Source organism: Cetorhinus maximus, chromosome 4 (genome assembly GCF_964194155.1).
Source record: "Cetorhinus maximus chromosome 4, sCetMax3.hap1.1, whole genome shotgun sequence".
NCBI classification, from domain to species: Eukaryota; Metazoa; Chordata; class Chondrichthyes; order Lamniformes; family Cetorhinidae; genus Cetorhinus; species Cetorhinus maximus.
Genome location: NC_135882.1, coordinates 20913193 through 20934518, shown reverse-complemented (window position 1 = coordinate 20934518; position 21326 = coordinate 20913193). Strand labels below are relative to the sequence as shown.

General features: G+C 41.2%; 2 protein-coding genes across 8 annotated transcripts in view; one reads left to right on the top strand and one right to left on the bottom strand.

Moving 5' to 3' along the window:
* Positions 1-21326, top strand: part of LOC144679535 (sperm-associated antigen 1-like) — a 503898-nt gene that overhangs the window by 134811 nt on the left and 347761 nt on the right. The window lies entirely within an intron of this gene.
* rnf19a (ring finger protein 19A, RBR E3 ubiquitin protein ligase) overlaps positions 755-21326 on the bottom strand; it is a 68467-nt gene continuing 47895 nt past the window's right edge. For all 4 annotated transcript variants that reach the window (XM_078540023.1, XM_078540021.1, XM_078540024.1 and 1 more), the window contains exons 6-10: positions 19204-19318; positions 13093-13251; positions 8481-8694; positions 7294-7437; positions 755-2677 (exon numbers count right to left, since the gene is read on the bottom strand). In XM_078540023.1, coding sequence (XP_078396149.1) covers positions 2005-2677; positions 7294-7437; positions 8481-8694; positions 13093-13251; positions 19204-19318 — 1305 coding nt within the window. In that variant the 3' untranslated portion in view covers positions 755-2004. The remainder of the gene's footprint in view (positions 2678-7293; positions 7438-8480; positions 8695-13092; positions 13252-19203; positions 19319-21326) is intronic.

Below are 21326 nucleotides of genomic sequence, written 5' to 3'. Positions count from 1 at the left end.
GCATGAAAAAGAACTCCAAGCCATTAAAGTTGTAATGTGTTGTGAAAAACGTAAGCAGCACGTGCAACTTTCAATTGTCTTGATTCACTTAAAGATATTTCAAATCAGGTCTTAGCCCCCCCTGGTCCTTAACTCATTGTAGAGTTTCAATCCCTCTGCAACAACAGCAGTGACTTCAGGTCACTTAGAATCTTCAGTTTCTATTGCCATCTCATTTTTGAGACTGTAGTATTTCAATATATATTATATTGATACTTTCAAACGAGAAGGTTTTTTCTCAATCGCCAATTTTCTCCCCATCTTTTGAAGGTTTTGGCGTGTTGTTGGGGTATAGTTCAACATTGCATAATTGCCGCCCCCTCCACCCCGCCCCCCCGTCCCTCGACCAAATGGCCATTATTGAGGGACAAATGATAGCAGACAATTTGACAGCCAAAGCCAGTTCTTAGTTTAATCAAAATATCCACAGACATTTCACTCAGGTTCTGGGTAGCTGGGTACCCAGCTATTTGGGTAGCTATCAAAAGCAATAACCTTGATCGATTTTCCTCTCCCTAACCTGGACACCAAGGGCAAAAATAACACCCCACATTATTCCTTTGGTTCAGACAAACAGAAAAAACCTGGGATCTTGGTCTGTTTGTCTCAAGTGAGTAGCTGAGCCATGAAAAGGTTGTACATTATTGTTTTGATTTTAATTTTAATTTAAATCAAACCAAACTATTTTATAGATTATAAAAATAAGCACAAGGCATTGGTTTTTAATTGTACTTTATTTTTGATATGCATCTTACAGTCATCCTGTTAGGCAAACCAGCTTGCAAACAAATATACAAATACCAAAACAAGCATTATGCAACATATACTGTAACTGGCACTAGTGTTCCAAAGCTCAAAGAAAATTAAAAAGACCATAAACTTGTGACTCTCTTATTTTTCTGTTCATAAGGAGAAAATTTCAAGCATTATCAACATGGCAACAATAAACCAAACACTGCATAATGCGCAAAACATACTCACATTTAATGACTCAATTTTGCATTTGTGAAGTATGTTGTAATTTTAACAGTGCACCGTTATAGGCTGAGGACAGCCTTTGTGAGTTTTTTAGTGTCTCATCACACAAGGGGAAAAAAAGGCCATAGTCTTCACCTATTTTCTCTAATGCTCTAAACAAAGCAATGTGCAAATTCTGCACTGTGCTTTCAATCTGTAACAAACTGCATCGGCAGCATTCATTTGTTATGAACACTTGCTTTTTCTGAACAAAGAAACCAGTTAAATCAGTTATGCAAAACATTTTCTAAAGCCTGAGTACTGTCTTTGGTAGGCTAATATAGGGTTATATCTTAAGATAATTCATTCATATTACACAACTTTCATCCAACTGCATTTTTAGCATTCTTCTGTGATACACTGTAGTCCAATACAGATTTTTTTTTTGGAGAAGTATAAATATATCCTCAATAACGTAGGTATTAAACACAGTCTTTTCCAAAGGCACCAGGAAACAGTGAGGGAGGAAAGGTCGATCTTTGATAATTGAAAGGAATTACCCACAGTCCAAGAATGTGTTTTTCTGATGTAATCTTCAACTGATTTCTGCTTGCACTTTGGGATTTTGACAAGTTCAGTTGCACTTTCTTTGCACTTTTGCGCTATATCGCGCACATACAAGTGACAGAAAAATGGACCGTCACTTCTCACTCAACATGTTACCTGTCAGACATTAACACTGCCCAATAAACACCTCAAAAAAACTACCTCCTGCTCTCCCCAACCTTTAAAATTGAACTGGATAAGTGGGAGACAGATCTGTAATGACATATTTAACCCTGACACCTACACTTTATTTTGACCTTCAAAATCCATGATCTTGTTGGTTAATAAGCACCAGTTTCAGTTTCCAAGTTATTAGTTTCCTTTTATATCAATTACCATATAATCAACTGTAAGCAGGACTGATTAGCGACATCTTATGATTAGATCTGCAGCATGGCAGGATTAAATCTCAGTATGAATTGCACTGGTCTGTTGCTGCTGGTTATTATTGGTTACGTTTTCTGCTTCCTCAATAGCATAATTTGGCATTGCTGAAGTTGCAGCACCATTCTCTTCTGCAATGAAGCTCAACTGCAAGATGTCTGCACTTGGCCCAGTTGCTACAGAAGCAACAAGACCACCCTGCGACGGGCATGTCTCCAGACGATCGTTCTCCACCTCTGGTAGGGGACTGACTGCTGAAAACCGACTGTGATAGTCACTGGAACCATGGCTACAGGACGTTTTCATGCTCTCCATATCAGATCCACTAAATTCTGAGAAATGGCTGGAGTGAGAGTCTGCCACAGATGGTATACTGTCACTAAGTGACGGCGAATCAAATTCACTTGAATTGGTGCTTCTTTGTTCAAGTAACTGTGCATCCATCTCCTCTCGAGTTTCATTTATCTTCATACTGCCTCTTTTCTGCAATTTTCCTTTGCACTTTTTAGTTGTTGTTTCTTTGGGCCACTTGGAGGCACCACATCGATTGTCCGCAACAGGGGCTGTAGGTAAAATGGCTACATTGCGACCAGGCACGCTACTATCTTCTACACTACTGCTTCCACTGTTGTGTCTGTACTTTGCAGGCTTCGATTCAATGTCAACTTGCACCTCCAGGCTGTTTCCTTCCCTGAAAGGAGATACACACAAACATCAAGCTCATTACAGGCGATGTAGTAATATTCATTTACAAATATTCAGCTGAAGCATATTAAGTAAAGGATGCTGAACTTTTGTATATTTGTAGTTCAACAATTTCAGACGAATAACAAGCCACACAAAATGTTCCTCTTGTAGTCAACGTCATGAATTAACTGACTCAATTCCCTGTCTTGTAATTCGTCCCCTTGATGCAGGATCTTAATTTATTTTTTTGCCATGTTATATCAGAGAGAAAGATGACTCATGTTTTGACCAAAGGGAGATAAGAGAACAATACCTCTACAACCTGAGAGCTTCTAAAGATAAAAGTCCTAAGTAAAGTCTACCCAGCTACACTTTCCAACTCATTCACTTCAGTCACATTTGCATTTAAGATTGTGATTAAATGTATCAATCTTTAAGGAGAAACGATACAATTCACACTATGCCTGGGAGAACAATATTAAAGTATAACAAGACTTAAGACAAAGTGTACACTAGGCTTATTAACCAGATCCTTATGGAAGATACATTTAAGGCTTTTGCCTAACGCATTATTAATGCATCTATTCAAATTGATTGTTGCAACAAAGGAAAGCTTTATGCTGAAAGTGTCTGCACTAAATTTAACTTCAGAATGCTTGTTCAAATACAGGAAGGTTTTCACTGCGTTGGTGTGTTCAAAACTTATATTTCTGAGAGAAAAAGATTTGCTCTACACACACAGTCCAATCCAAGCATATGGAGTAGGGGATGGTTAAATCTAGCAGCATCTTCATATATAGTGCCCTTTCTGACCATTAGAATTTCTGATATTGAAATGTCTTTCACGTAAGAGGCCATCAACACCAATCACGATAAACCACTCAAAAGCAGCAAGGGGGAAACGTTAGGTTTCAAACCCATATTTAGTTTAAATGAGAAAGAAGTTAATTGGAGCTAGAAGTTAGGTAAAGAGTACAGTTCAACATATTAAACACAAACTCTTTCAAGTAGCCGAAAAGCGCAGCTTATGTTTCTCCTAATATTCCCTTTCTACTGGAATATCGATCACTCACTGGGGTACAGGACCAAATGAATTGGTGACTTTTTTTGTGTGCCCAAATTTTCATGTCACAGAAGTATGTAGTCACAGAAACCTGGATTTGCTAAAAACTATTTTAAAATGTGTTATCAGCAGCATTAATAATAACAAACCAGAAAATCTATATTAGAGTACCAATGGAATATTTGGCTGTGGACAGTTGGGACCAATAACGAAGGGCTTTTTTGATCAGAGGTCGCTGCGCATCAAATAGGAGTAAGTTCTGCGACTAATTTTTCACAAGATTGGTTATTAGGGAAGCCACCTCTACCAGTCTGATTGCTCACTCACATACCCAGCTGACAGAACATAACCCCCTCCAACGTACATATAAACGAATAATGGAAGGTGTCAAATATTTTCATCTCTGAAAAGTGTATCAAGTAACAAAACACTTTTTCTTTATTCACCATTAGCAAAAAGAGATATTCCAAATTTAAAAAGTACAAAAGGGGGCAAAACCTGGTTAATACTCAAGCCTATTCTTTTCAACATTAGCAAATGGAGGAAAATATGTCCCGATACAGGGAAAACAAAACATCCACACAGGGGTGGCTATGAGAGGCTGGAGCTTTATTCTGCATCAGGCCCTACGTATACCAACACTAATCTTTGGCAGCCTTTGTCTTGTGAGACGATGGTTTTCCCCTTGGTGGTCAACCCTGTGTAAACATCATCTGGTGTGGATCAGGAGCCCCACTCTGGCATGACAGTTAAGACAGTTAACTGAGAAGGTTCAGGATTTGCTAGCCTCTGTTTTCTGGGTCCTTTTCTCAGCCAGCTGAGCCTTCTGTTTCTCCATGCCTCTTCCAACACCCCAACAAAAATGGAAACTTATTTTTTTTCCGGAAAAGTTTATCGATTTTGCTTCCAATTTCCACCCCTCTATCACCTTCACATGGTCTATCTCCGACTCTTGACCTCTCTGTCTCCATTTCTGGTGATGGACTGTCTACCAATATTCATTACAAACCCACCGACTCCTACAGCTACCTTGGCTACAGCTCCTCTCGCCCTGCTTCCTGTAAGGACTCCATCCCATTCTCCCAGTTCCTTCACCTCCGTCGCATCTGTTATGATGATGCCACCTTCCAAAACAGAGCTTCTGACATGTCTTCCTTCTTCCTTAACTGAGGGTTCTCTCTCCACTATGGTTAACAAGGCCCAAAACCGTGTCTGACCCATCCCCCGCACCTCTTCCCTCACCCCTTTTCCTCCGTCCCAAAACCATGATAGGGTTCCCCTTGTCCTCACTTTTCATCCCACCAGCCTCCACAATCAAAGCCATTTTCATCAACTCCAGCAGGACACCACCGCCAAACACATCTTCCCTTCACCCCCACGTTGGCATTCCATTGGGACTGTTCCCTCAGGGACACTCTGGTCCACTCCTCCATCACCCCCAACACCTCATCCCCATGCCACGCAATCACAAAAGGTACAACATCGGCCCCTTTACCTCCCCCCTCTTCACCTTCGGTCTGTCCGCAAGCATGACCCAGACCTCCCTGTCGCTTGCCACAGGACCATCTGTCACTTGTTTCTATGTTGTTCTTTCACAGAGTGCTGACCCTTGTTCTGCTATGAACACACTCTGCTTTCTTACCTTTATGCCACTGTCAGTACCTCCTTTAGTCCTCACCACTACCATTAACACTCCCTTTGTCTTGTGTCCATAACATCTTTGTCAATTTCTCCTTAGCCCCCACCTATCGCTGACCTTCTATCTTGCTTCACTTGCTCCACACCTTTAAACAGTATAAAATCCATCACATTTCTACTTCTCTTTAGCTCTGAAGAAGTCGTATGGACTCAAAATGTTAACTCCGTTTCTCTCTCCACAGATGGTGCCAGACCTGCTGAGTTTTTTCCAGCATTGTTCTTTTTTTACTCCCTCTTATTTTACTTTTGGACAGCAGCTGCTCATTATTCTGCCATTTACACCTCCTCTGAGCACATCTTTTGTTTCTTTACTTGTCCCATTACCACTTCCTTTGGCCCCGCACCACTGTCTATATGGCACTTCCTGTCTTCCACCCTAAGTCACACCCTCTCTTGTTCTTTTTCCACACCCTCCCATTTGACCAACTTAAAAGTTATTACATTTCTAACTTTTCCCAGTTCTAATGAAACGACATCGATCCGAAATGTTAACTCTTTCTCTCTCCACATATACTGTCTGACCTGAGTATTTCCAGCATTTTCTTTTTTATATATACAGTAGGTACCCAAAGTACATACAAAAAGGCACTGTTAGCAATAAAGTGCTTTATTTTGAGAAGCACCAAGAAGTTAATGTAAAATATATTTTAAGTGCATTAGATTTCTTCTGTATTCTGTTTAATTAAACACATAAATTGGAAAAAATTAAAAAGAACTTTAAGTCATCAAGATTCATGCCTGCAACTCAAGCGTCAATTCTCAGAAGAGTCAGTGTGTATGCGACAGTATGTGCACGAACATGGCTGGGAATACCGTATGGGGCCATTCATTTACTTCCTTTTGCGATGTAACATGAACCATGTTCTTGCAGGCAGGTGACAAAAATGTGGCTTTCAATCCAATTACACATTCAGTTCTTGGTTAAACACCGAAGAAACTTTGAACTGGCCACTGGGCTCAGGACGGTTACTGCAGCTTCCTCCCCTGCAACCCAACACCCAGATGTACGGACTATTTTTGGAATGGTTGGCATCAGAAAACGACGCAAGTTCCTAGTGTTCTAATGAAAGGCGGCTGACCTGAAACGTTAACCTCAATATCTCTCCACAGATGCTGCATGATCTACTGAGTATTTCCATCATTTTGTGTTTTTATTTTATATTAGAGCAAGCTCCTGATTGCTCCAGCCTCTAGCATGGAACGAAGAAATAAGAGCAGGTCTGGTGTCCCAACCAGATTTTGATATGCATGAAGGTGCTTTTTCTTATTTCAGATGAATCAAGAATCCACCTGCCCCCTCAGGGGGGCCATAAAGGATCCCATGGCACCATTTGAAGAGGAGCTGAGGGTTTCTCCAGTGTGTGGTGAATATTGATCACTGAACCAACAACACTAAAATAGATTATCTGGTCACTTATCTCACTGACAGTGATGGGATTTTGGTGCATGCAATTTAGCTGCTGTGTTTTCTACATTACAACAGTGACTAACATTTAAAAATATATCATTGCTTGGAAAGCACTTTGAAACACCCTGAGGTCATGAAAAGTGCTATGTAAATGCAAGCTCTTTGATCTGTCATGTTTATGGATGCACCATGCAACACAAAAAGGAACCCTCTCAGCCAAGAAGTAGACAGCAGCAATATCACACGGAAGGCCCCTGGCAATTATTTAGGCAACAATTAGAGAGGTTATTATTCTTTAAAGCAGAATGTATAAACTACTTTTCATTGAAAAATTTGTGAAACAACCTGTGCTTTTTAACCTCAAAATAATTATTACTGCAAATAGCAAAAATAATTTAAACAAATTTAAAAGATCACAAGCTTATGAAATCATTAAAAAATGTCAACAGACCTGTCCAGTGGGTTGTAGGAATTGATAATTGATCCTGCCATGGCCCTTGTGCTGGCATTGTCACTGATGGTCCCAATGCTTACTGTGCCAGATTCACCACTGAGACTGTATCGTTCCTTCTGGATATCTGCCTGCACCTCTAACCTAAGAGAATCAGATCAAAAATTAGAGGAAGTGATAACAGAAAAAAAATACTGTCTCCAACAAACAACTTTTACAAGATAACCACTTAGAATCACTCAGGCACGAATAAAACACGTGTGCGCACTTTCATTTCCCCATTGTAGGAAGGATATAAAAGCAAAGAAAAAGATGTAAAGTAGATTCACTAGGATATGGGGGTTATTATTATTCAGGGGGAATAAATAAATTTTGACTTTTCCCCTCCTGTTAGAGTTGAATAGATCAAGGAGTGACCTGAAAGAGGTGTTCAAGAGTGAACCGTCAACAAATGTTTTCATTGGTTGGTTATACAACAATAGAACATCAATTTATGACAATGACAAAAAGAATTAAAAGGGGAAGTTTAAACATTATTCTCAGAGGATGGTCAGAATGTGGAATTCTGTCACAGAATGTTGTTGCAACAATCCTTAAATTCCATCAAAAGGAATTAGATCACTCAAAAGTGGAAATATTAAAATGGTTGGGGATTCAGCAGGAGAGTGGATCAGACTGAGTGGCTCAGTGTACAGGGCACTGGGAACGATGATGGGTCAACTGACCCATTTCTGTGCTGTAACATGCTGTGATTCCAGCCCAGGATGTGTCAAAAGCCAAATCACTTTATCTGCACTCAGCTGCATGCAGTTCCTAAACAAAAACAGAATTACCTGGAAGAACTCAGCAGGTCTGGCAGCATCGGTGGAGAAGAAAAGAGTCGACGTTTCGGGTCCACACGACCCTTCAACAGAACAGTTGAAGGGTCATCTGGACCCGAAACGTCGACTCTTTTCTTCTCCACCGATGCTGCCAGACCTGCTGAGTTCTTCCAGGTAATTCTGTTTTTGTTTTGGATTTCCAGCATCCGCAGTAGTTTTTTGTTTTTATGCATGCAGTTCCTTTTCGCCAATGGTTCATTCACTAACTCTTCCAAGTCAACTCTTGCATCCGTTTTCAATGTGTGTTTAGAAAGGTTACAGGCAATGAAAGGACCTTCCGCAACTACAAAACTCTGTGGGGCTTACCTATTGAAACAGTTGACCATCACACTCCCAGAAAGGCTGCCTGTGATACTGGCTCCAGCCAGTGCCATGGTGCTCGCAGTTTCACTCAGGTTGTCTCGTATCGCACCTATTCTGTCCATGTGACTGCCACTGGCACTCAAACTGCCCGTGAGGCCCCCAACACTTCCCTCTCCAATACTGGGGTTATTGCGAGACTCAACAACAAACGTGGTATCTAGATGGGCAAAAACAGACACAGCAGCAACTTATTACTTTTGATTCATTTCACTTTTGTTAGCAATTAAAATCGTAAGCAGATGCTTCAGGCTGGAAGTGTGAAGTCTCCTATGGAGCTTCCTGAATACATGTCACATTGTGTATTATGCTTTAAAACTTGCCTTACGCTTAGTGCAACAACTGAACAGTAATCCTGCATCAGTACAAACAATTAAAAATCATAGAGCCAAAGAAGCGTTTTCTGTAAATTTGTAATGTCAATAGCCTAGCTAACAAGGTGATAAGAAAAGTCAGCAGAAATGATACGGTTCCTAAGGTCTGGAATCTAATCGAATGCTGGGTGTCGTTAACTACAGACATTTTTTTTATTCATTCATGGGATGTGGGTTTTGCTGGCTGGGCCGTCATTTATTGCCATCGCCAGTTGCCCTTGAGAAGGTGGTGGTGAGCTGTCTTCTTGAATGCTGCAGTCCATGTGGTGTAGGTACACCCTTGGTGCTGTTAGGGAGGGAGTTCCAGGATTTTGACCCAGCAACAGTGAAGGAACGATGATATTTTTCCAAGTCAGGATAGTCAGTGACTTGGAGGGGAACTTCCAGGTGGTGGTGTTCCCAACTATCTGCTGCCCTTGTCCTTCTAGTTGGTAGCGGTTGTGGGTTTGGAAGGTGCTATCTAAGGAGCCTTGGTGAATTCCTGCAGTGCATTTTGTAGATGGTACACACTGCTTCTACTGTGCATCGGTGGTGGAGGAAGCAAATGTTTGCCTGGTGGAGGGAGTGAATGTTTGTGGATGTGGTGCCAATCAAGCGGACTGTTTTGCCCTGGACAGTGTCAAGCTTCTTGAGTGTTGTGGGAGCTGCACTCATCCAGGCAAGTGGAGAGTATTCCATCACACTCCTGACTTGTACCTTGTGTTTCAGGGAGTTAGGTGGTGAGTTACTCATTGCAGGACTTCTAGCCTCTGACCTGCTCTTGTAGCCACAGTATTTATATGGCTAGTGCAGTTCAGTTTCTGGTCAATGGTAACCCCCAGGATGTTGATAGTGGCGGATTCAGTGATGGTAATGTCATTGAATGTCAAGGGGAGATGGTTAGATTCTCTCTGGTTGGAGATGGTCATTGCCTGACACTTGTGTGGCGCGAATGTTATTTGCCACTTGTCAGCCCAAGTCTGGATATTGTCTAGGTCTTGCTGCATTTGGACATGGACTGCTTCAGTATCTGAGTCGTCGCGAATGGTGCTGGGCAACAATCATCAGCGAACATCCCCACTTTGGACCTTATGATGGAAGGAAGTTCATTGATGAGGCAGCTGAAAATGGTTGGGCTGAGAACGCTATGCTGAGGAACTCTTGCAGTGATGTCCTGGAGTTGAGATGACTCACCTCCAACAACCGCAACCATCTTCCTTTATGCTAGTTCAGACTCCAACCAGTGGAGATTTTTCCCCCCGATTCCCATTGACTCCAATTTTGCTAGGGCTCCTTGATGCCACACTCAGTCAAATGTGGCCTTGGTGTCAAGGGCAGTCACTCTCACCTCACCTTTGGAGTTCAGCTCTTTTGTCCATGTTTGAACCAAGGCTGTGATGAGGTCAGAAGCTGAGCGGCCCTGGCAGAATCCAAACTGAGCATCAGTGAGCAGGTCATTGCTAAGCAAGTGCTGCTTGATAGCATTGGTGATGACCCCTTCCATTACTTTACTGATGGTCAAGAGTAGACTGATGGGGCAGTAATTGGCTGGGTTGGATTTGTCCTGTTTTGTGTACACAGGACATACCTGGCCAATTTTCCACATAACCGGGTAGATGCCAGTGTTGTAGCTGTACTGCAACAGCTTAGCTAGGGGCGCGGCAAGTTCTGGAGCACAAGTCTTCAGTACTATTGCCAGAATGTTGACAGGACCCATAGTCTTTGCACTATCCAGTGCCTTCAGCCATTTCTTGATATTACATGGAGTAAATTTAAATTGAATTGGCTGAAGACTGGCATCTGTGATGCTGGGGACCTCCGCAGGAGGAAACTGAGGTGGATCATCCACTTGGCACTTCTGGCTGAAGATTGTAGAAAATGTTTCAGCCTTATCTTTTGCACTGACGTGCAGGGCTCCCCCATCATTGAGGATGGGGATATTTGTGGAGCCTCCTCCTCCAGAGAGTTGTTTAATTGTCCACCACTATTCACGACTGGATGTGGCAGGACTGCAGAGCTTAGATCTGATCCATTGGTTGTGGGGTCACTTACCCAGTCTATCACTTCCTGCTTAAGCTGTTTGGCACACAAGTAGTCCTGTGTTATAGCTTCACAAGGTTGACACCTCATTTTTAGATATGCCTGGTGCTGCTCCTGGCATGCCTTCCTGCACTCTTCATTGAACCAGGGTTGATCCTCTGGCTTGATGATAATTAGTAGAGCAGGGGATATGTCGGGCCATGAGGTTACAGATTGTGTTTTGAGTACAATTCTGCTACTGCTGATGGCCCACAGTGCCTCATGGATGCCCAGTCTCGAGTTGCTAGATCTATTCGAAACCTATCCCATTTAGCATGTTGACAGTGCTACACAACATGATGGAGGGTATCCTCAATGTGAAGGCGGGACTTCGTCTGCACAACGACTGTGTGGTGGCCACTCTTACCAACACTGTCATGAACAGATGCATCTGTGGCAGGTAGGTTGGTGAGGATGAGGTCAAGTACGTTTTTCCCTCTTGTTGGTTCCCTCACCACCTGCCACAGGCCCAGTCTAGCAGCTATGGCCTTTAGGACTCGGCCAGCTCAGTTAGTAGTGGTGCTACCGAGCCACTCTTGGTGATGGACATTGAAGTCTCCCACCCAGAGTACATTCTGCACCCTTGCCACCCTCAGTGCTTCCTCTAAGTGGTGCTCAACATGGAGGAGCAGGACATGGTGGGACAGGACATATCCAGGGGTGGTGATGGTGGTGTCTGGATCATTATTTGTAACATATGATTCCATGAGGATGACTTTGTCAGGCTGTTGCTTGACTAGTCTGTGAGACAGCTCTCCCAATTTTGGCACTAGCACCTAGATGTTAGTAAGGAGGACTTTGCAGGGTCGACAGGGCTCAGTTTGCCGTTGTTGTTTCAGGTGCCTAGGTTGATGCCAGGTGGCCTGTCCGGTTTCATTCCTTTTTTGAGACTTTGTAGCGGTTTGATATGCGGAGTGAAAAAGCAATAATGCTAAGCTAGAGTTCCTTAGCATCCAACTGGTATCACTGGAAGGACCAAAAAGGCTGACCAAACTAATGTACAGTAATTGCAGAAAGCAGGCACAGAGACAGAAATGCACACAGGCAATCACTACAATAGTGCACAATTACATTTTAACTGGGAACTCCAGCCTTTTTAGTAAAGTATGGTTCAGCAGCAGAGCACACTAGCGCAGGGGTTTCAATTCCTGGCAGTCCCACCCTCAAAAAGCCCTGGCAATTCAGTCCTTTTTGCGGTTTTGTCCTTGTCCGTTATCTGAGGGGCGGAGGGCAGGGATAGAGAGAGAGAATGGTAAAGGGCTATTCTTGATGCTTTTGCTTTGTTGATGGGTAAACCTTAACAGCAAAATGGAACTTTTGCAAGTTCATGGGAACATGGAATGAAACTTGTGCTTTCTCCCAACTTCCCATTCGCTCTCCCACACCCAGCTATTACAAGGCTCCATGACATATACTGTATATTGTATATACCCTGAAGATAAAGTCTGGACACCACTGCACCGCACCATGAAAAAACACAAATAGCACGACGAGGTACAAATGTGAAGAGTTAAGTCAAAAGCAGAATGAAAAGCAGGTGCATCCCCAAGTCAGCTGCAGGAGGGGCTGTTTATACTTAAAGGAACAGTGCATTTCAGGGGAGAAAAATTACCTACAAAATTTAGGTGATGGGTAGTCAGTTAAACTAAAATGAATCTTTGCAAAAAGAAGCCTGTTTACGAAGAGTTAAGCTGACATGCTTTTGTACAGTCTACAAATAGTCCAATGGTTAACAAAGGAATTGCTGAAATGACGTAAAAGCGAATCAGTTAAATTGCTCACAGAAGCATTAATTTGCCACATTGCTGCAAGCATTCTGACCACAGTCCCTTGTAGCTTCCTAGACCCCCATGAAAAATAGGCACCAACTAAATCTCTGTAGGCCAACAAATAGAACAAAGCAACCACTGAACAAAGTACACTCCATGATTATGGTAGACACAGAGTCAACAGCGCTGCCTACAGAGATTTATTAAGATGTTGCCCACTCACTTCTACTACGCAACTTAATTGCGTAAATTAAAGCAACTAAACACATATGCAGTCGCATATGTGGAAATGTATATGGAAATTAATACTAAAGATAACTGGTGGCAGGAATTTTTTTAAAAAAAACTAGCCCTTACCTAATGCTGCATTTCCTCCACCAGCATTATCATTTTCATCATCAAATTCTATCCGCACACCCTTTCCAGTGCCAGCAGAAACGCCACAGCCACCACTACGGCAGAGAGAAATGGGGACTACTCCATAGACGTATGCCAGCATGATGGGAACCCCAATTCCTGTAAAGATAGAACAGAAAAAAAATGCATTCAACAGCAAAGCACAAATTATCTCCTATTTGAAGCAGAATGCTTTTGTGTATTCGTCACACTGTTGATCACATTAACTAACCCAGGCACCACACGCAAATTAAAAATAGTCTGGTATGTCGGGTGTCAGCCCTTGGTAAAACCCTGCAAGGTTGGTAAGCTTAGATCAAGGTGGGTCACTACATGTTGGTAAGCAGATATTTCCTACTTTGTAGTCAGGTGACTTTGTGAACACTAATTCTGCATTAATAGGCTTACAACATTATAACTGGCCCATGCCCTTACTGCAGTTTTTCTCAACAGTTCCATTCTAATTTCCTTTGGCTATTCCCCAATTACAAGCCTGATCACTTTCCAAGTCTATGTAATTCTGCGTAATTCTCTAACAGAAACCTGAAATCATATTAGGATTTCAAACACTTGACAAGAGTCACCCACTTAAGTTTAATATTAGTTTTTAAAATCAGTGTCAATTACACACAAATGTCGACAGTTGCATGGTGTGAAGGAGTGTGTAGGCAGAAAGCAGTTTGAAAATGTGCCTGACAGTCCCGTACCTGAGGTAATTATATTAAAGAGTTTGGTTCACTGGCTTTAGTTAGGGTAGTGGTAGCAATACGCTACAATATACAAAATGAAACAATTTAGCCAATAGGATCAAAACGAAGCACTGTCAAAGCTGCTCCCTGTACTTGTGGCAGTCTTGCAACCCTCAGTATATCATCCCAGTGTTGTTCGAAACGTTCTCTTCAGACATTTGCAGGGCAACTCTACAATAGTACTGCAGGTATTTTTTCCCCCACAGCTGAAATGGATACATTATTAAAACGTCATTTCACACTTTCCTAGCAACAAGGTTTTCATTTCTGTTGAACAAAACTGATTTTAAATGTGATATAATTACCCAGAACAGAGTTCCATTGTCATTTATATATCTCAATGCTTCATATACATTAAACAAAAATAACTACGTTATCGAAGGAAATATTGAAACAGTCAAGTACCCATGAAATATTTTACAGCAGAATTATTAGTCCTGAAGATACACGAACGTACAAATTAGGAGTAGGAGTAGGTCACTCGTTGAAATAAAAAGTTACATACCCATTAAGGTTATTCTGTACTGAACACCTATGCTTTTTAAAAACATGCTAAATTAAATATAAATATAGTGTTCGGGTCAATGTGTGAAAGTGTGGTCCCTGTAATCCATCGAGGGTATGTTTATGTTTATTCTCGAGTAATACTCGACCAATTAGTGGGACACAATTTTTTTGCTTGAACTCCACAACTGAACCCAAATCAATCCCATCCATCACAGATTAGGGGAGAAAACAAACAAATGAGACCATTTTTCACCCAAGAGACAACTCCAATTGACACCACTGCTATTCATTCCACTCAAACATACAGACTGCCATCCCATCCCAGGGGCAGGCTTTTCACCATTCTTGAGCAATGGCGTAAAATGTGAATAACTTACTTATGAGAATAAACTTGAATATTTAGGTGCAAGGAAAAGGAATTTGCATTTATATAGCACCTCATCACATCTTGCCCAAAGTGCTTCACACTGAACAAATTACATTTTGAAATTACCGTTACGTTGGTAACCTCAGCTGAAAAAGGAATGGACCTGGATAACTCGAATCAATTAGATGTTCAGATTTCTGGTATTAGGGAGCATGTCAAACACAACATTGAAGAGCCCTTTTGCTCAAAGTTGGTTCATTCACCTAGTAACATTTGCTGGATGCAACCTCATCACAGATAGCAGCCATTCTGAGTAACCGCAAACTTCAACAATCAGGCCATTATGGTTCCTAACCTGCACACACACACACACACAGGCATAACTGCAAGATTTTAACAGAAAGAGCACTCATTCAACATGTGTGTCAAGCATCCAATTATGGCAACATGTCCCAATTTTTACAAACCCTGTAAAGAAGGGTCTTCCTTGAGTATGAGGGGAGAAAGAGTATATACAACTCAATTCCTCCACAATAGTGAGCTAACTTTCCTTCAAATCATGCAGCTCTATCCAAATCCCACACCTTTCATTTGCATACAATGCACAGGTAAAAATCCTAAGTACAAGCTTAGTCTACTTCAGGAACCCAATCAATTCAAAGCCAACCCCAAAGCATGCTCCAAAAGCAGATCCAGATTACTGCCCCATTTTCATAATCAGCAAGGCTGCTGATTCCAGACTATGGACTTGTAAGTACAGAACTAAGATCTCCAATTATACACAAGCTAACACTGTAAACAGCCAGAATAGCAAGCAAACCACAGAGGTAGACTGATAGCAAAACCTGTTTGCGAACAACAGGGGGGGGCGGGAAAGAAAAAAAAGGTCTGCTTTCCCTTTCCAAGCCAAGTTCAAACTTTTCTGCCTCGAGTCTGGGGGAAGAGCTAGACAATACACATTGTCTGCAGTTCTGTGATCGACTCATCTGAACAACACAGAGCTGCCAATGTAAATCTGGCCTTGTGCAGGGAGTGAGGATAACAACAGATGCACAAAATGCTGTCAGTAGGTGGAATTTCCATGCACTTAAATGGCTATGCATGGGGATAAATATTGTTTAAACTTTTATCAAGCTTCTAAATGAAATTTAGAATATCGTTGCCAAGGCTAGAAATAGAGATGAGAGGGGAGGAGAAACAGAAGAATTGCCAGACAAATCAAAAACACAACATGAAGGCCTGAAACAAGAGCCAGTGGTGGACCCAGCCCATTTGTTGCTGCCAAAAGAGACATGCAGCCACGTGAGTTGGGTTGCCCTGTTTGGCACTTCAGGGCTTTCTTCCAAAAGAATGATATTGTGCTATTTCTAGCAACAGGTAGCACCACACCCATTATCCACAGGAACTTGAAAGAGAAGCATAAGGCAGCAGAACAATTAAGGACGATGTCCAAAAACTTGAGCTATAAACTGTTGCCAGTCATCTCTTTCCATATTTACTTTTATGCCAAACCCCTACATCAATTTAGAGCTGTCATTGCCTTTAATGCGTACTCATAGGTCAGCAGGGCACACCTTCAAGAGGCAACATTCAACAGACTGATGGATAATGCAGAAGACCACATCAGGACCAATCCATGTAATCTCTGACAAATAGAGGTCCAACAGCCCACTAATTGACTTCAATGGCACATACCCTCAACATCAACGAAAGACAACTGGTCGTATAAAATGGAAGACAGAAAGGTTGACTTGCATTTATATAGCAAAAAGTGCTTTGTGTACAAAGAATTACTGTGAAAGAACTGATAGACAGTTACATCTTACAAGAGCATCAGACCTCAAGTCATTGCAAATTAACCTAGCTGCACGATGTATAGTCATATACCAACACAAGGTAGCTTGAAGGTTAGATACATTTCGGTTCCTGTGCTCATGTCAACTTCCAACAAGGCTGCTTTTCCACTTGGACAAAAATATGGCAGATTGAAAGCACAATTTCAACTGAAAATAGGCCTCCAATCTGAACCATAGGTGATGAACACACACATTTCTTCTGATATACACAATTAGCTGTGCCAGGATCTTTGGGCCCTTATACACTCATTATTTCTGAAGTATGCACGAGCCTCAGGTAGACTGTCCACTGATCATTCCTATGGAATTTCCACCTCACACTCTATAGCTCCCTAAGCCTAAAAGAATTCTCAGAAGAATGCCCTGCCAGTGATTTCAATTGACAATTAAAATGTTTTGAATAGTATGAGGCACTTAATAGGAGAAAATTATAAAATGCAATTATAAATACAAAAAAAAACTTAAAAATGCAGCAAAATAAATGCAGCAAAAGCAAAACCAAAAGTACAAAAGCAGTAACTTATGCTTACTCACAAAATAGCAACATACGCCATTCAGAACTTGCTGCTTCAGGCCGCAATCGAGGTTGGAAGGGCAACTGTTTTATACTGGGTGAGACTGGGAATTAATAATGGGAAACAAGGAAATGGCAGGGACTTTAAACAATTATTTTGCATTGGTCTTCAGGGTAGAAGATACAAAAAGCATCCCAAGAATAGTAAAAAAAAACAGAGGGCAAAAGTGGATGAACTTAAAACAATCGCAATTACTTGAGAAAAAGTGCTGGGAAAACGAATGGGACTAAAGGGTAACAAGACCCCTGGACCAGATGGCCTGCATCCTAGGATCTTAAAGTGGCTGCAGAGATAGTGAGTGCATTGGTTGCAATCTTCCAAAATTCTCTAGATTCCGGAAAGGTCCCAGCTGATTGGAAAACCACAAATGTAATGTCGCTATTCGAGAAAGAAGGGAGACAGAAAACAGATTTCTGACTGACAAGAGAGTCAAGGGTTATGGATGGCAGGCAGGAAAGTGGAGTTAAGGCCACAATCAGATCAGCCATGATCTTATTGAATGGTGGCGCAGGCTCAATGGGCTGAATGGCCTACTCCTGCTCGAATATCCTATGAACCTATGGCAGCATGTGATAACACATTTTTGAAGCAATCATGGGAATTTCAGGGAAAGGGAGTCCTACTTCAATTTGCATAATTATCACACCCTAAATAGAGAGAACATAACATGCCTGAGGATGGCCCTATATTGACATCAGTACAACTCAATCACAAAAATCTGAGCACGTATTGACAATGCCCACACCACCCATATTAAGCAGTGTGACCATGTGACACAACCCAGACCACCACAAAACTTCCACAAATGTCATCATTGCTCGATAGGTAACCCTCTCATCAAGGTTACTCAGTTCTGAGGGCTAAATGATCAGAGGATCATCTTTCAAGATTCCAACTGCCTGCTCAGTTAGATATTAAAGATCCAATGGCAGAAGTTTCAACATTGACAGGTTCAATGGAAAAGAAAAAAATTAGCCCTCGCTTATAATGGTGGCTAATCTGTTATCGCTCATTTTACTCCCATGTTGCAGTTTACAAGTCCTGACGTATTATTAAAAGGGAGTTCTAGCCAACATTCCTCTCTCAATGAGTAACATCAAAAACAAATTGTGGGGATCTTGCTGTGCATAATTCAGCTGCCATATCTGCCTACAAAATGACATTAATACACATCAAAATGGTTGTACAATTCTTTGTGATGTCTTCTTGAAGGCATCTTCTTTCTCAAAATTCCAATTAGGGTCTTTGTTTATTTTAATTTTGGTAATTTGGCACGTGACAAGAAATTTCAAGGCCATAAAGCCCTGAGCAATCCATTAACTTGTACATCTTGGCTCACCGCGTGCCAAATGAAAGGGAAAAAAATAACTAAGAGACCCCGAGGAGCTAGGATCTCGGGACTGTGTTACAGGAGTGGGTCTCAAACATCAAAAAAAATGTTTTGTTGCAAAATGCTTTCTTTTGAATCTCAAATCTGAAAATGTAAAAACAAAAGCCATGTAATAATATATTTATTAAAGTAAACAGTTTCTCTACAGTTAGAGGAGCATGGCAATGTAAGAGCAGCTCCTGCTGTAAATGGCAAACTATTTTAAATAAATATAAGGATGGAACTGTGTGGTTTGGCAAATCATTACTATTCTAACAACATCATACAGCTCCCTCACAGATCACTGCCAAACATTTATAGGAAATGAAACCTTTGGCCCACATAAAACAATGAAAATCCTTTAACAAGATAGTAAACATTGTGCACACCAGTAAACAGCTTCAATGGAGGGAGGCACAATAGAACACTGAATAGATCACAGAAAGATAACAATGAAACACAGTGCAGATTCAAATTGGGCCACTTTTTAGTAGCTAAAATTGTTGTCGTTGAGGACATTTTTTTTGATCTGTGCTTTATTTGTCTAGAATATTTTGTATTTAAAAGCAATACTATCAATAAATGTAGCATTATCCAATGATTATTGAACCAGAAATCTACATTGTTGAAAGGCTGTTTGTTTCCTTACCTACAGTTACTGCAGCAACAACAGGAGAAACAATTACTGATAACGTCACACCTCCAGTGATTGCCAAGTTCCGCTTGTGTTTTGAAATATCCTTTCCCTCGTAGCGATTGTGAATCTGAAATTATGAAAAATAACATTTAGTAAGGTGGAAGCACCTTTCCTTCTTTGTGATCACTCAACATTCCACTACAATAACATGCACTGGTTTGGGCTCTCCAATAATGGAGGAGCTGCAGAAAAAAAAGGGGAATGGAGAAGCTGCCCGTTTCGTCTGATTAAGCTCCTGTGAAACACCTTGGAATGTGTTACACGTTAAAGGTCCTATATAAAATGCAAGTTGCTGCTGGAGAAGGAAGAGGGAGATGTGTGGATGGAGGGTGGTGGGAAAACTGGGGGTGGAGTTGGGAAGCAATAGAGCTTAAGTAATAGGAGCAGGAGGAGGTCATTCAGCCTGGTCAATCAGAAAGACCATTTCTGAACTCCTATATCAACTCTGCTTTCCTGTCTTAAATGTACTCAATGACTGAACATCTACAGCCCTTTGGGGTAGAGAATTACAAGGATTCACAACCCCTTGAGCAAAGAACTCTCTTATGTCAGTCCAAAGTTTACAATCCCTTATTCTGAGACTGTGACTGTAAGTTCTAGGTTCCTCAAAAAGGGGAAACGTTCTCCCAGCATTTACCCTATCAAGCTACTTAAGAGTTTTATGTTTCAGTCACTTCACCTCTCATTCTTCTAAACTCTAGGGCCGATAGACCTAGTCTACTTAATCTCTCCACATTGGACAATCCTTTCATCCCAGGAATCAGTCGAGGTGAACCTTCATTTTACTCCCTCTCAGGTAAGTATGTCCTTCCTGAGATAAGGTGGTCAACACTGTATATAGTATCCAGGTGTGAGCTCCACAAAGCTCTAAACAACTGTAGAAAGGAGGGAGAAGGGATGTCAAAGGTAGGGCAAAGGGTGGTGGGATGCACAAGAATAGGTTTAATCTGCACTGATTAGGATTCTCCGACATCAGTTGGTTTAAAGACCTGTTTTAAAAAGCGACTTCTATTGTGATCCAAAGCGTATTAAACAAACGTTAAAACTGATCCATTCTTAAGAATTTCACAGGTTATCTTATTTTAGTGCACGTTAGCTGGTATTTTTCATCCAATGTTGAGAAGGCTAGCAGGGATTGAAACTTTGTCACAGCTATTTGTTGGAAAAAAACTTTTACCTCAAGTAACATTTCAAATCTATTCCTAAGGAATTACAAAGCCTTAATTCTAAGAATAGGCAAATAAAATCCTGTTGAATAATAGTTTATGGCAACTCTAAAAATTGTTACATTTTCAACCTGCCTTTTAAATGACCCAGCAGACGAAGTGTGCTACGTTTGACTGAAACCTTCTCCATTTTGACTCCATGTCAGCAGGTTATATTGTCATTTACAGGAAACTTACTAGAGTTTGAGACCTCAAGACCACCTCATAAGAATATCTTGTAGTGCTTAAGACAAGAAATTCTCTTCAACTGGTCAAAAAAAGTTTTACAAAATCAAAGATTATGCAATTTAACATTCGGTCAGCCTGAAACAAAGAAATCCTCCATTTTGATGTTACTGATGTTGATAGAACCCATGGCAAACTAGGCAACCAACTATGCAGCTATTGCTCCCAAATGCTCTTAAGTGACAATCTAGATTCAAAAGAAGGTCAGTGTTATTTTAGGGTCTCCCATCAACCAATGGTACTCCCAACTGGTCACATTAATTTACACCATATGTTATTCATAGTATAAACCATGTACAACCATATTTCAGCTACAAATAAGACCAAATAAAAGCCACAAAACAAATAAATCAGATATCACAGCTGCATGCAAAACATTAGGCTGGGCTGAATGCTAGAGGATATTGCATAACACCAGAAGTTCCTCAACTGGCAGTATCTACTTATTATTGATTTCACATCTTTCCAGTCTACTGCAAAGGTTTATTTTGCAAAAGATAAAAAGGACAAAGTAGTTGATTTTGTTGCCTGCGTCCACACATTGGAATATTTTCCTTTACAAAAATGTAAGCCTCACCTAAAGAGTGAACACTATCACCATTTTCCCCCACAGCAAAATACACT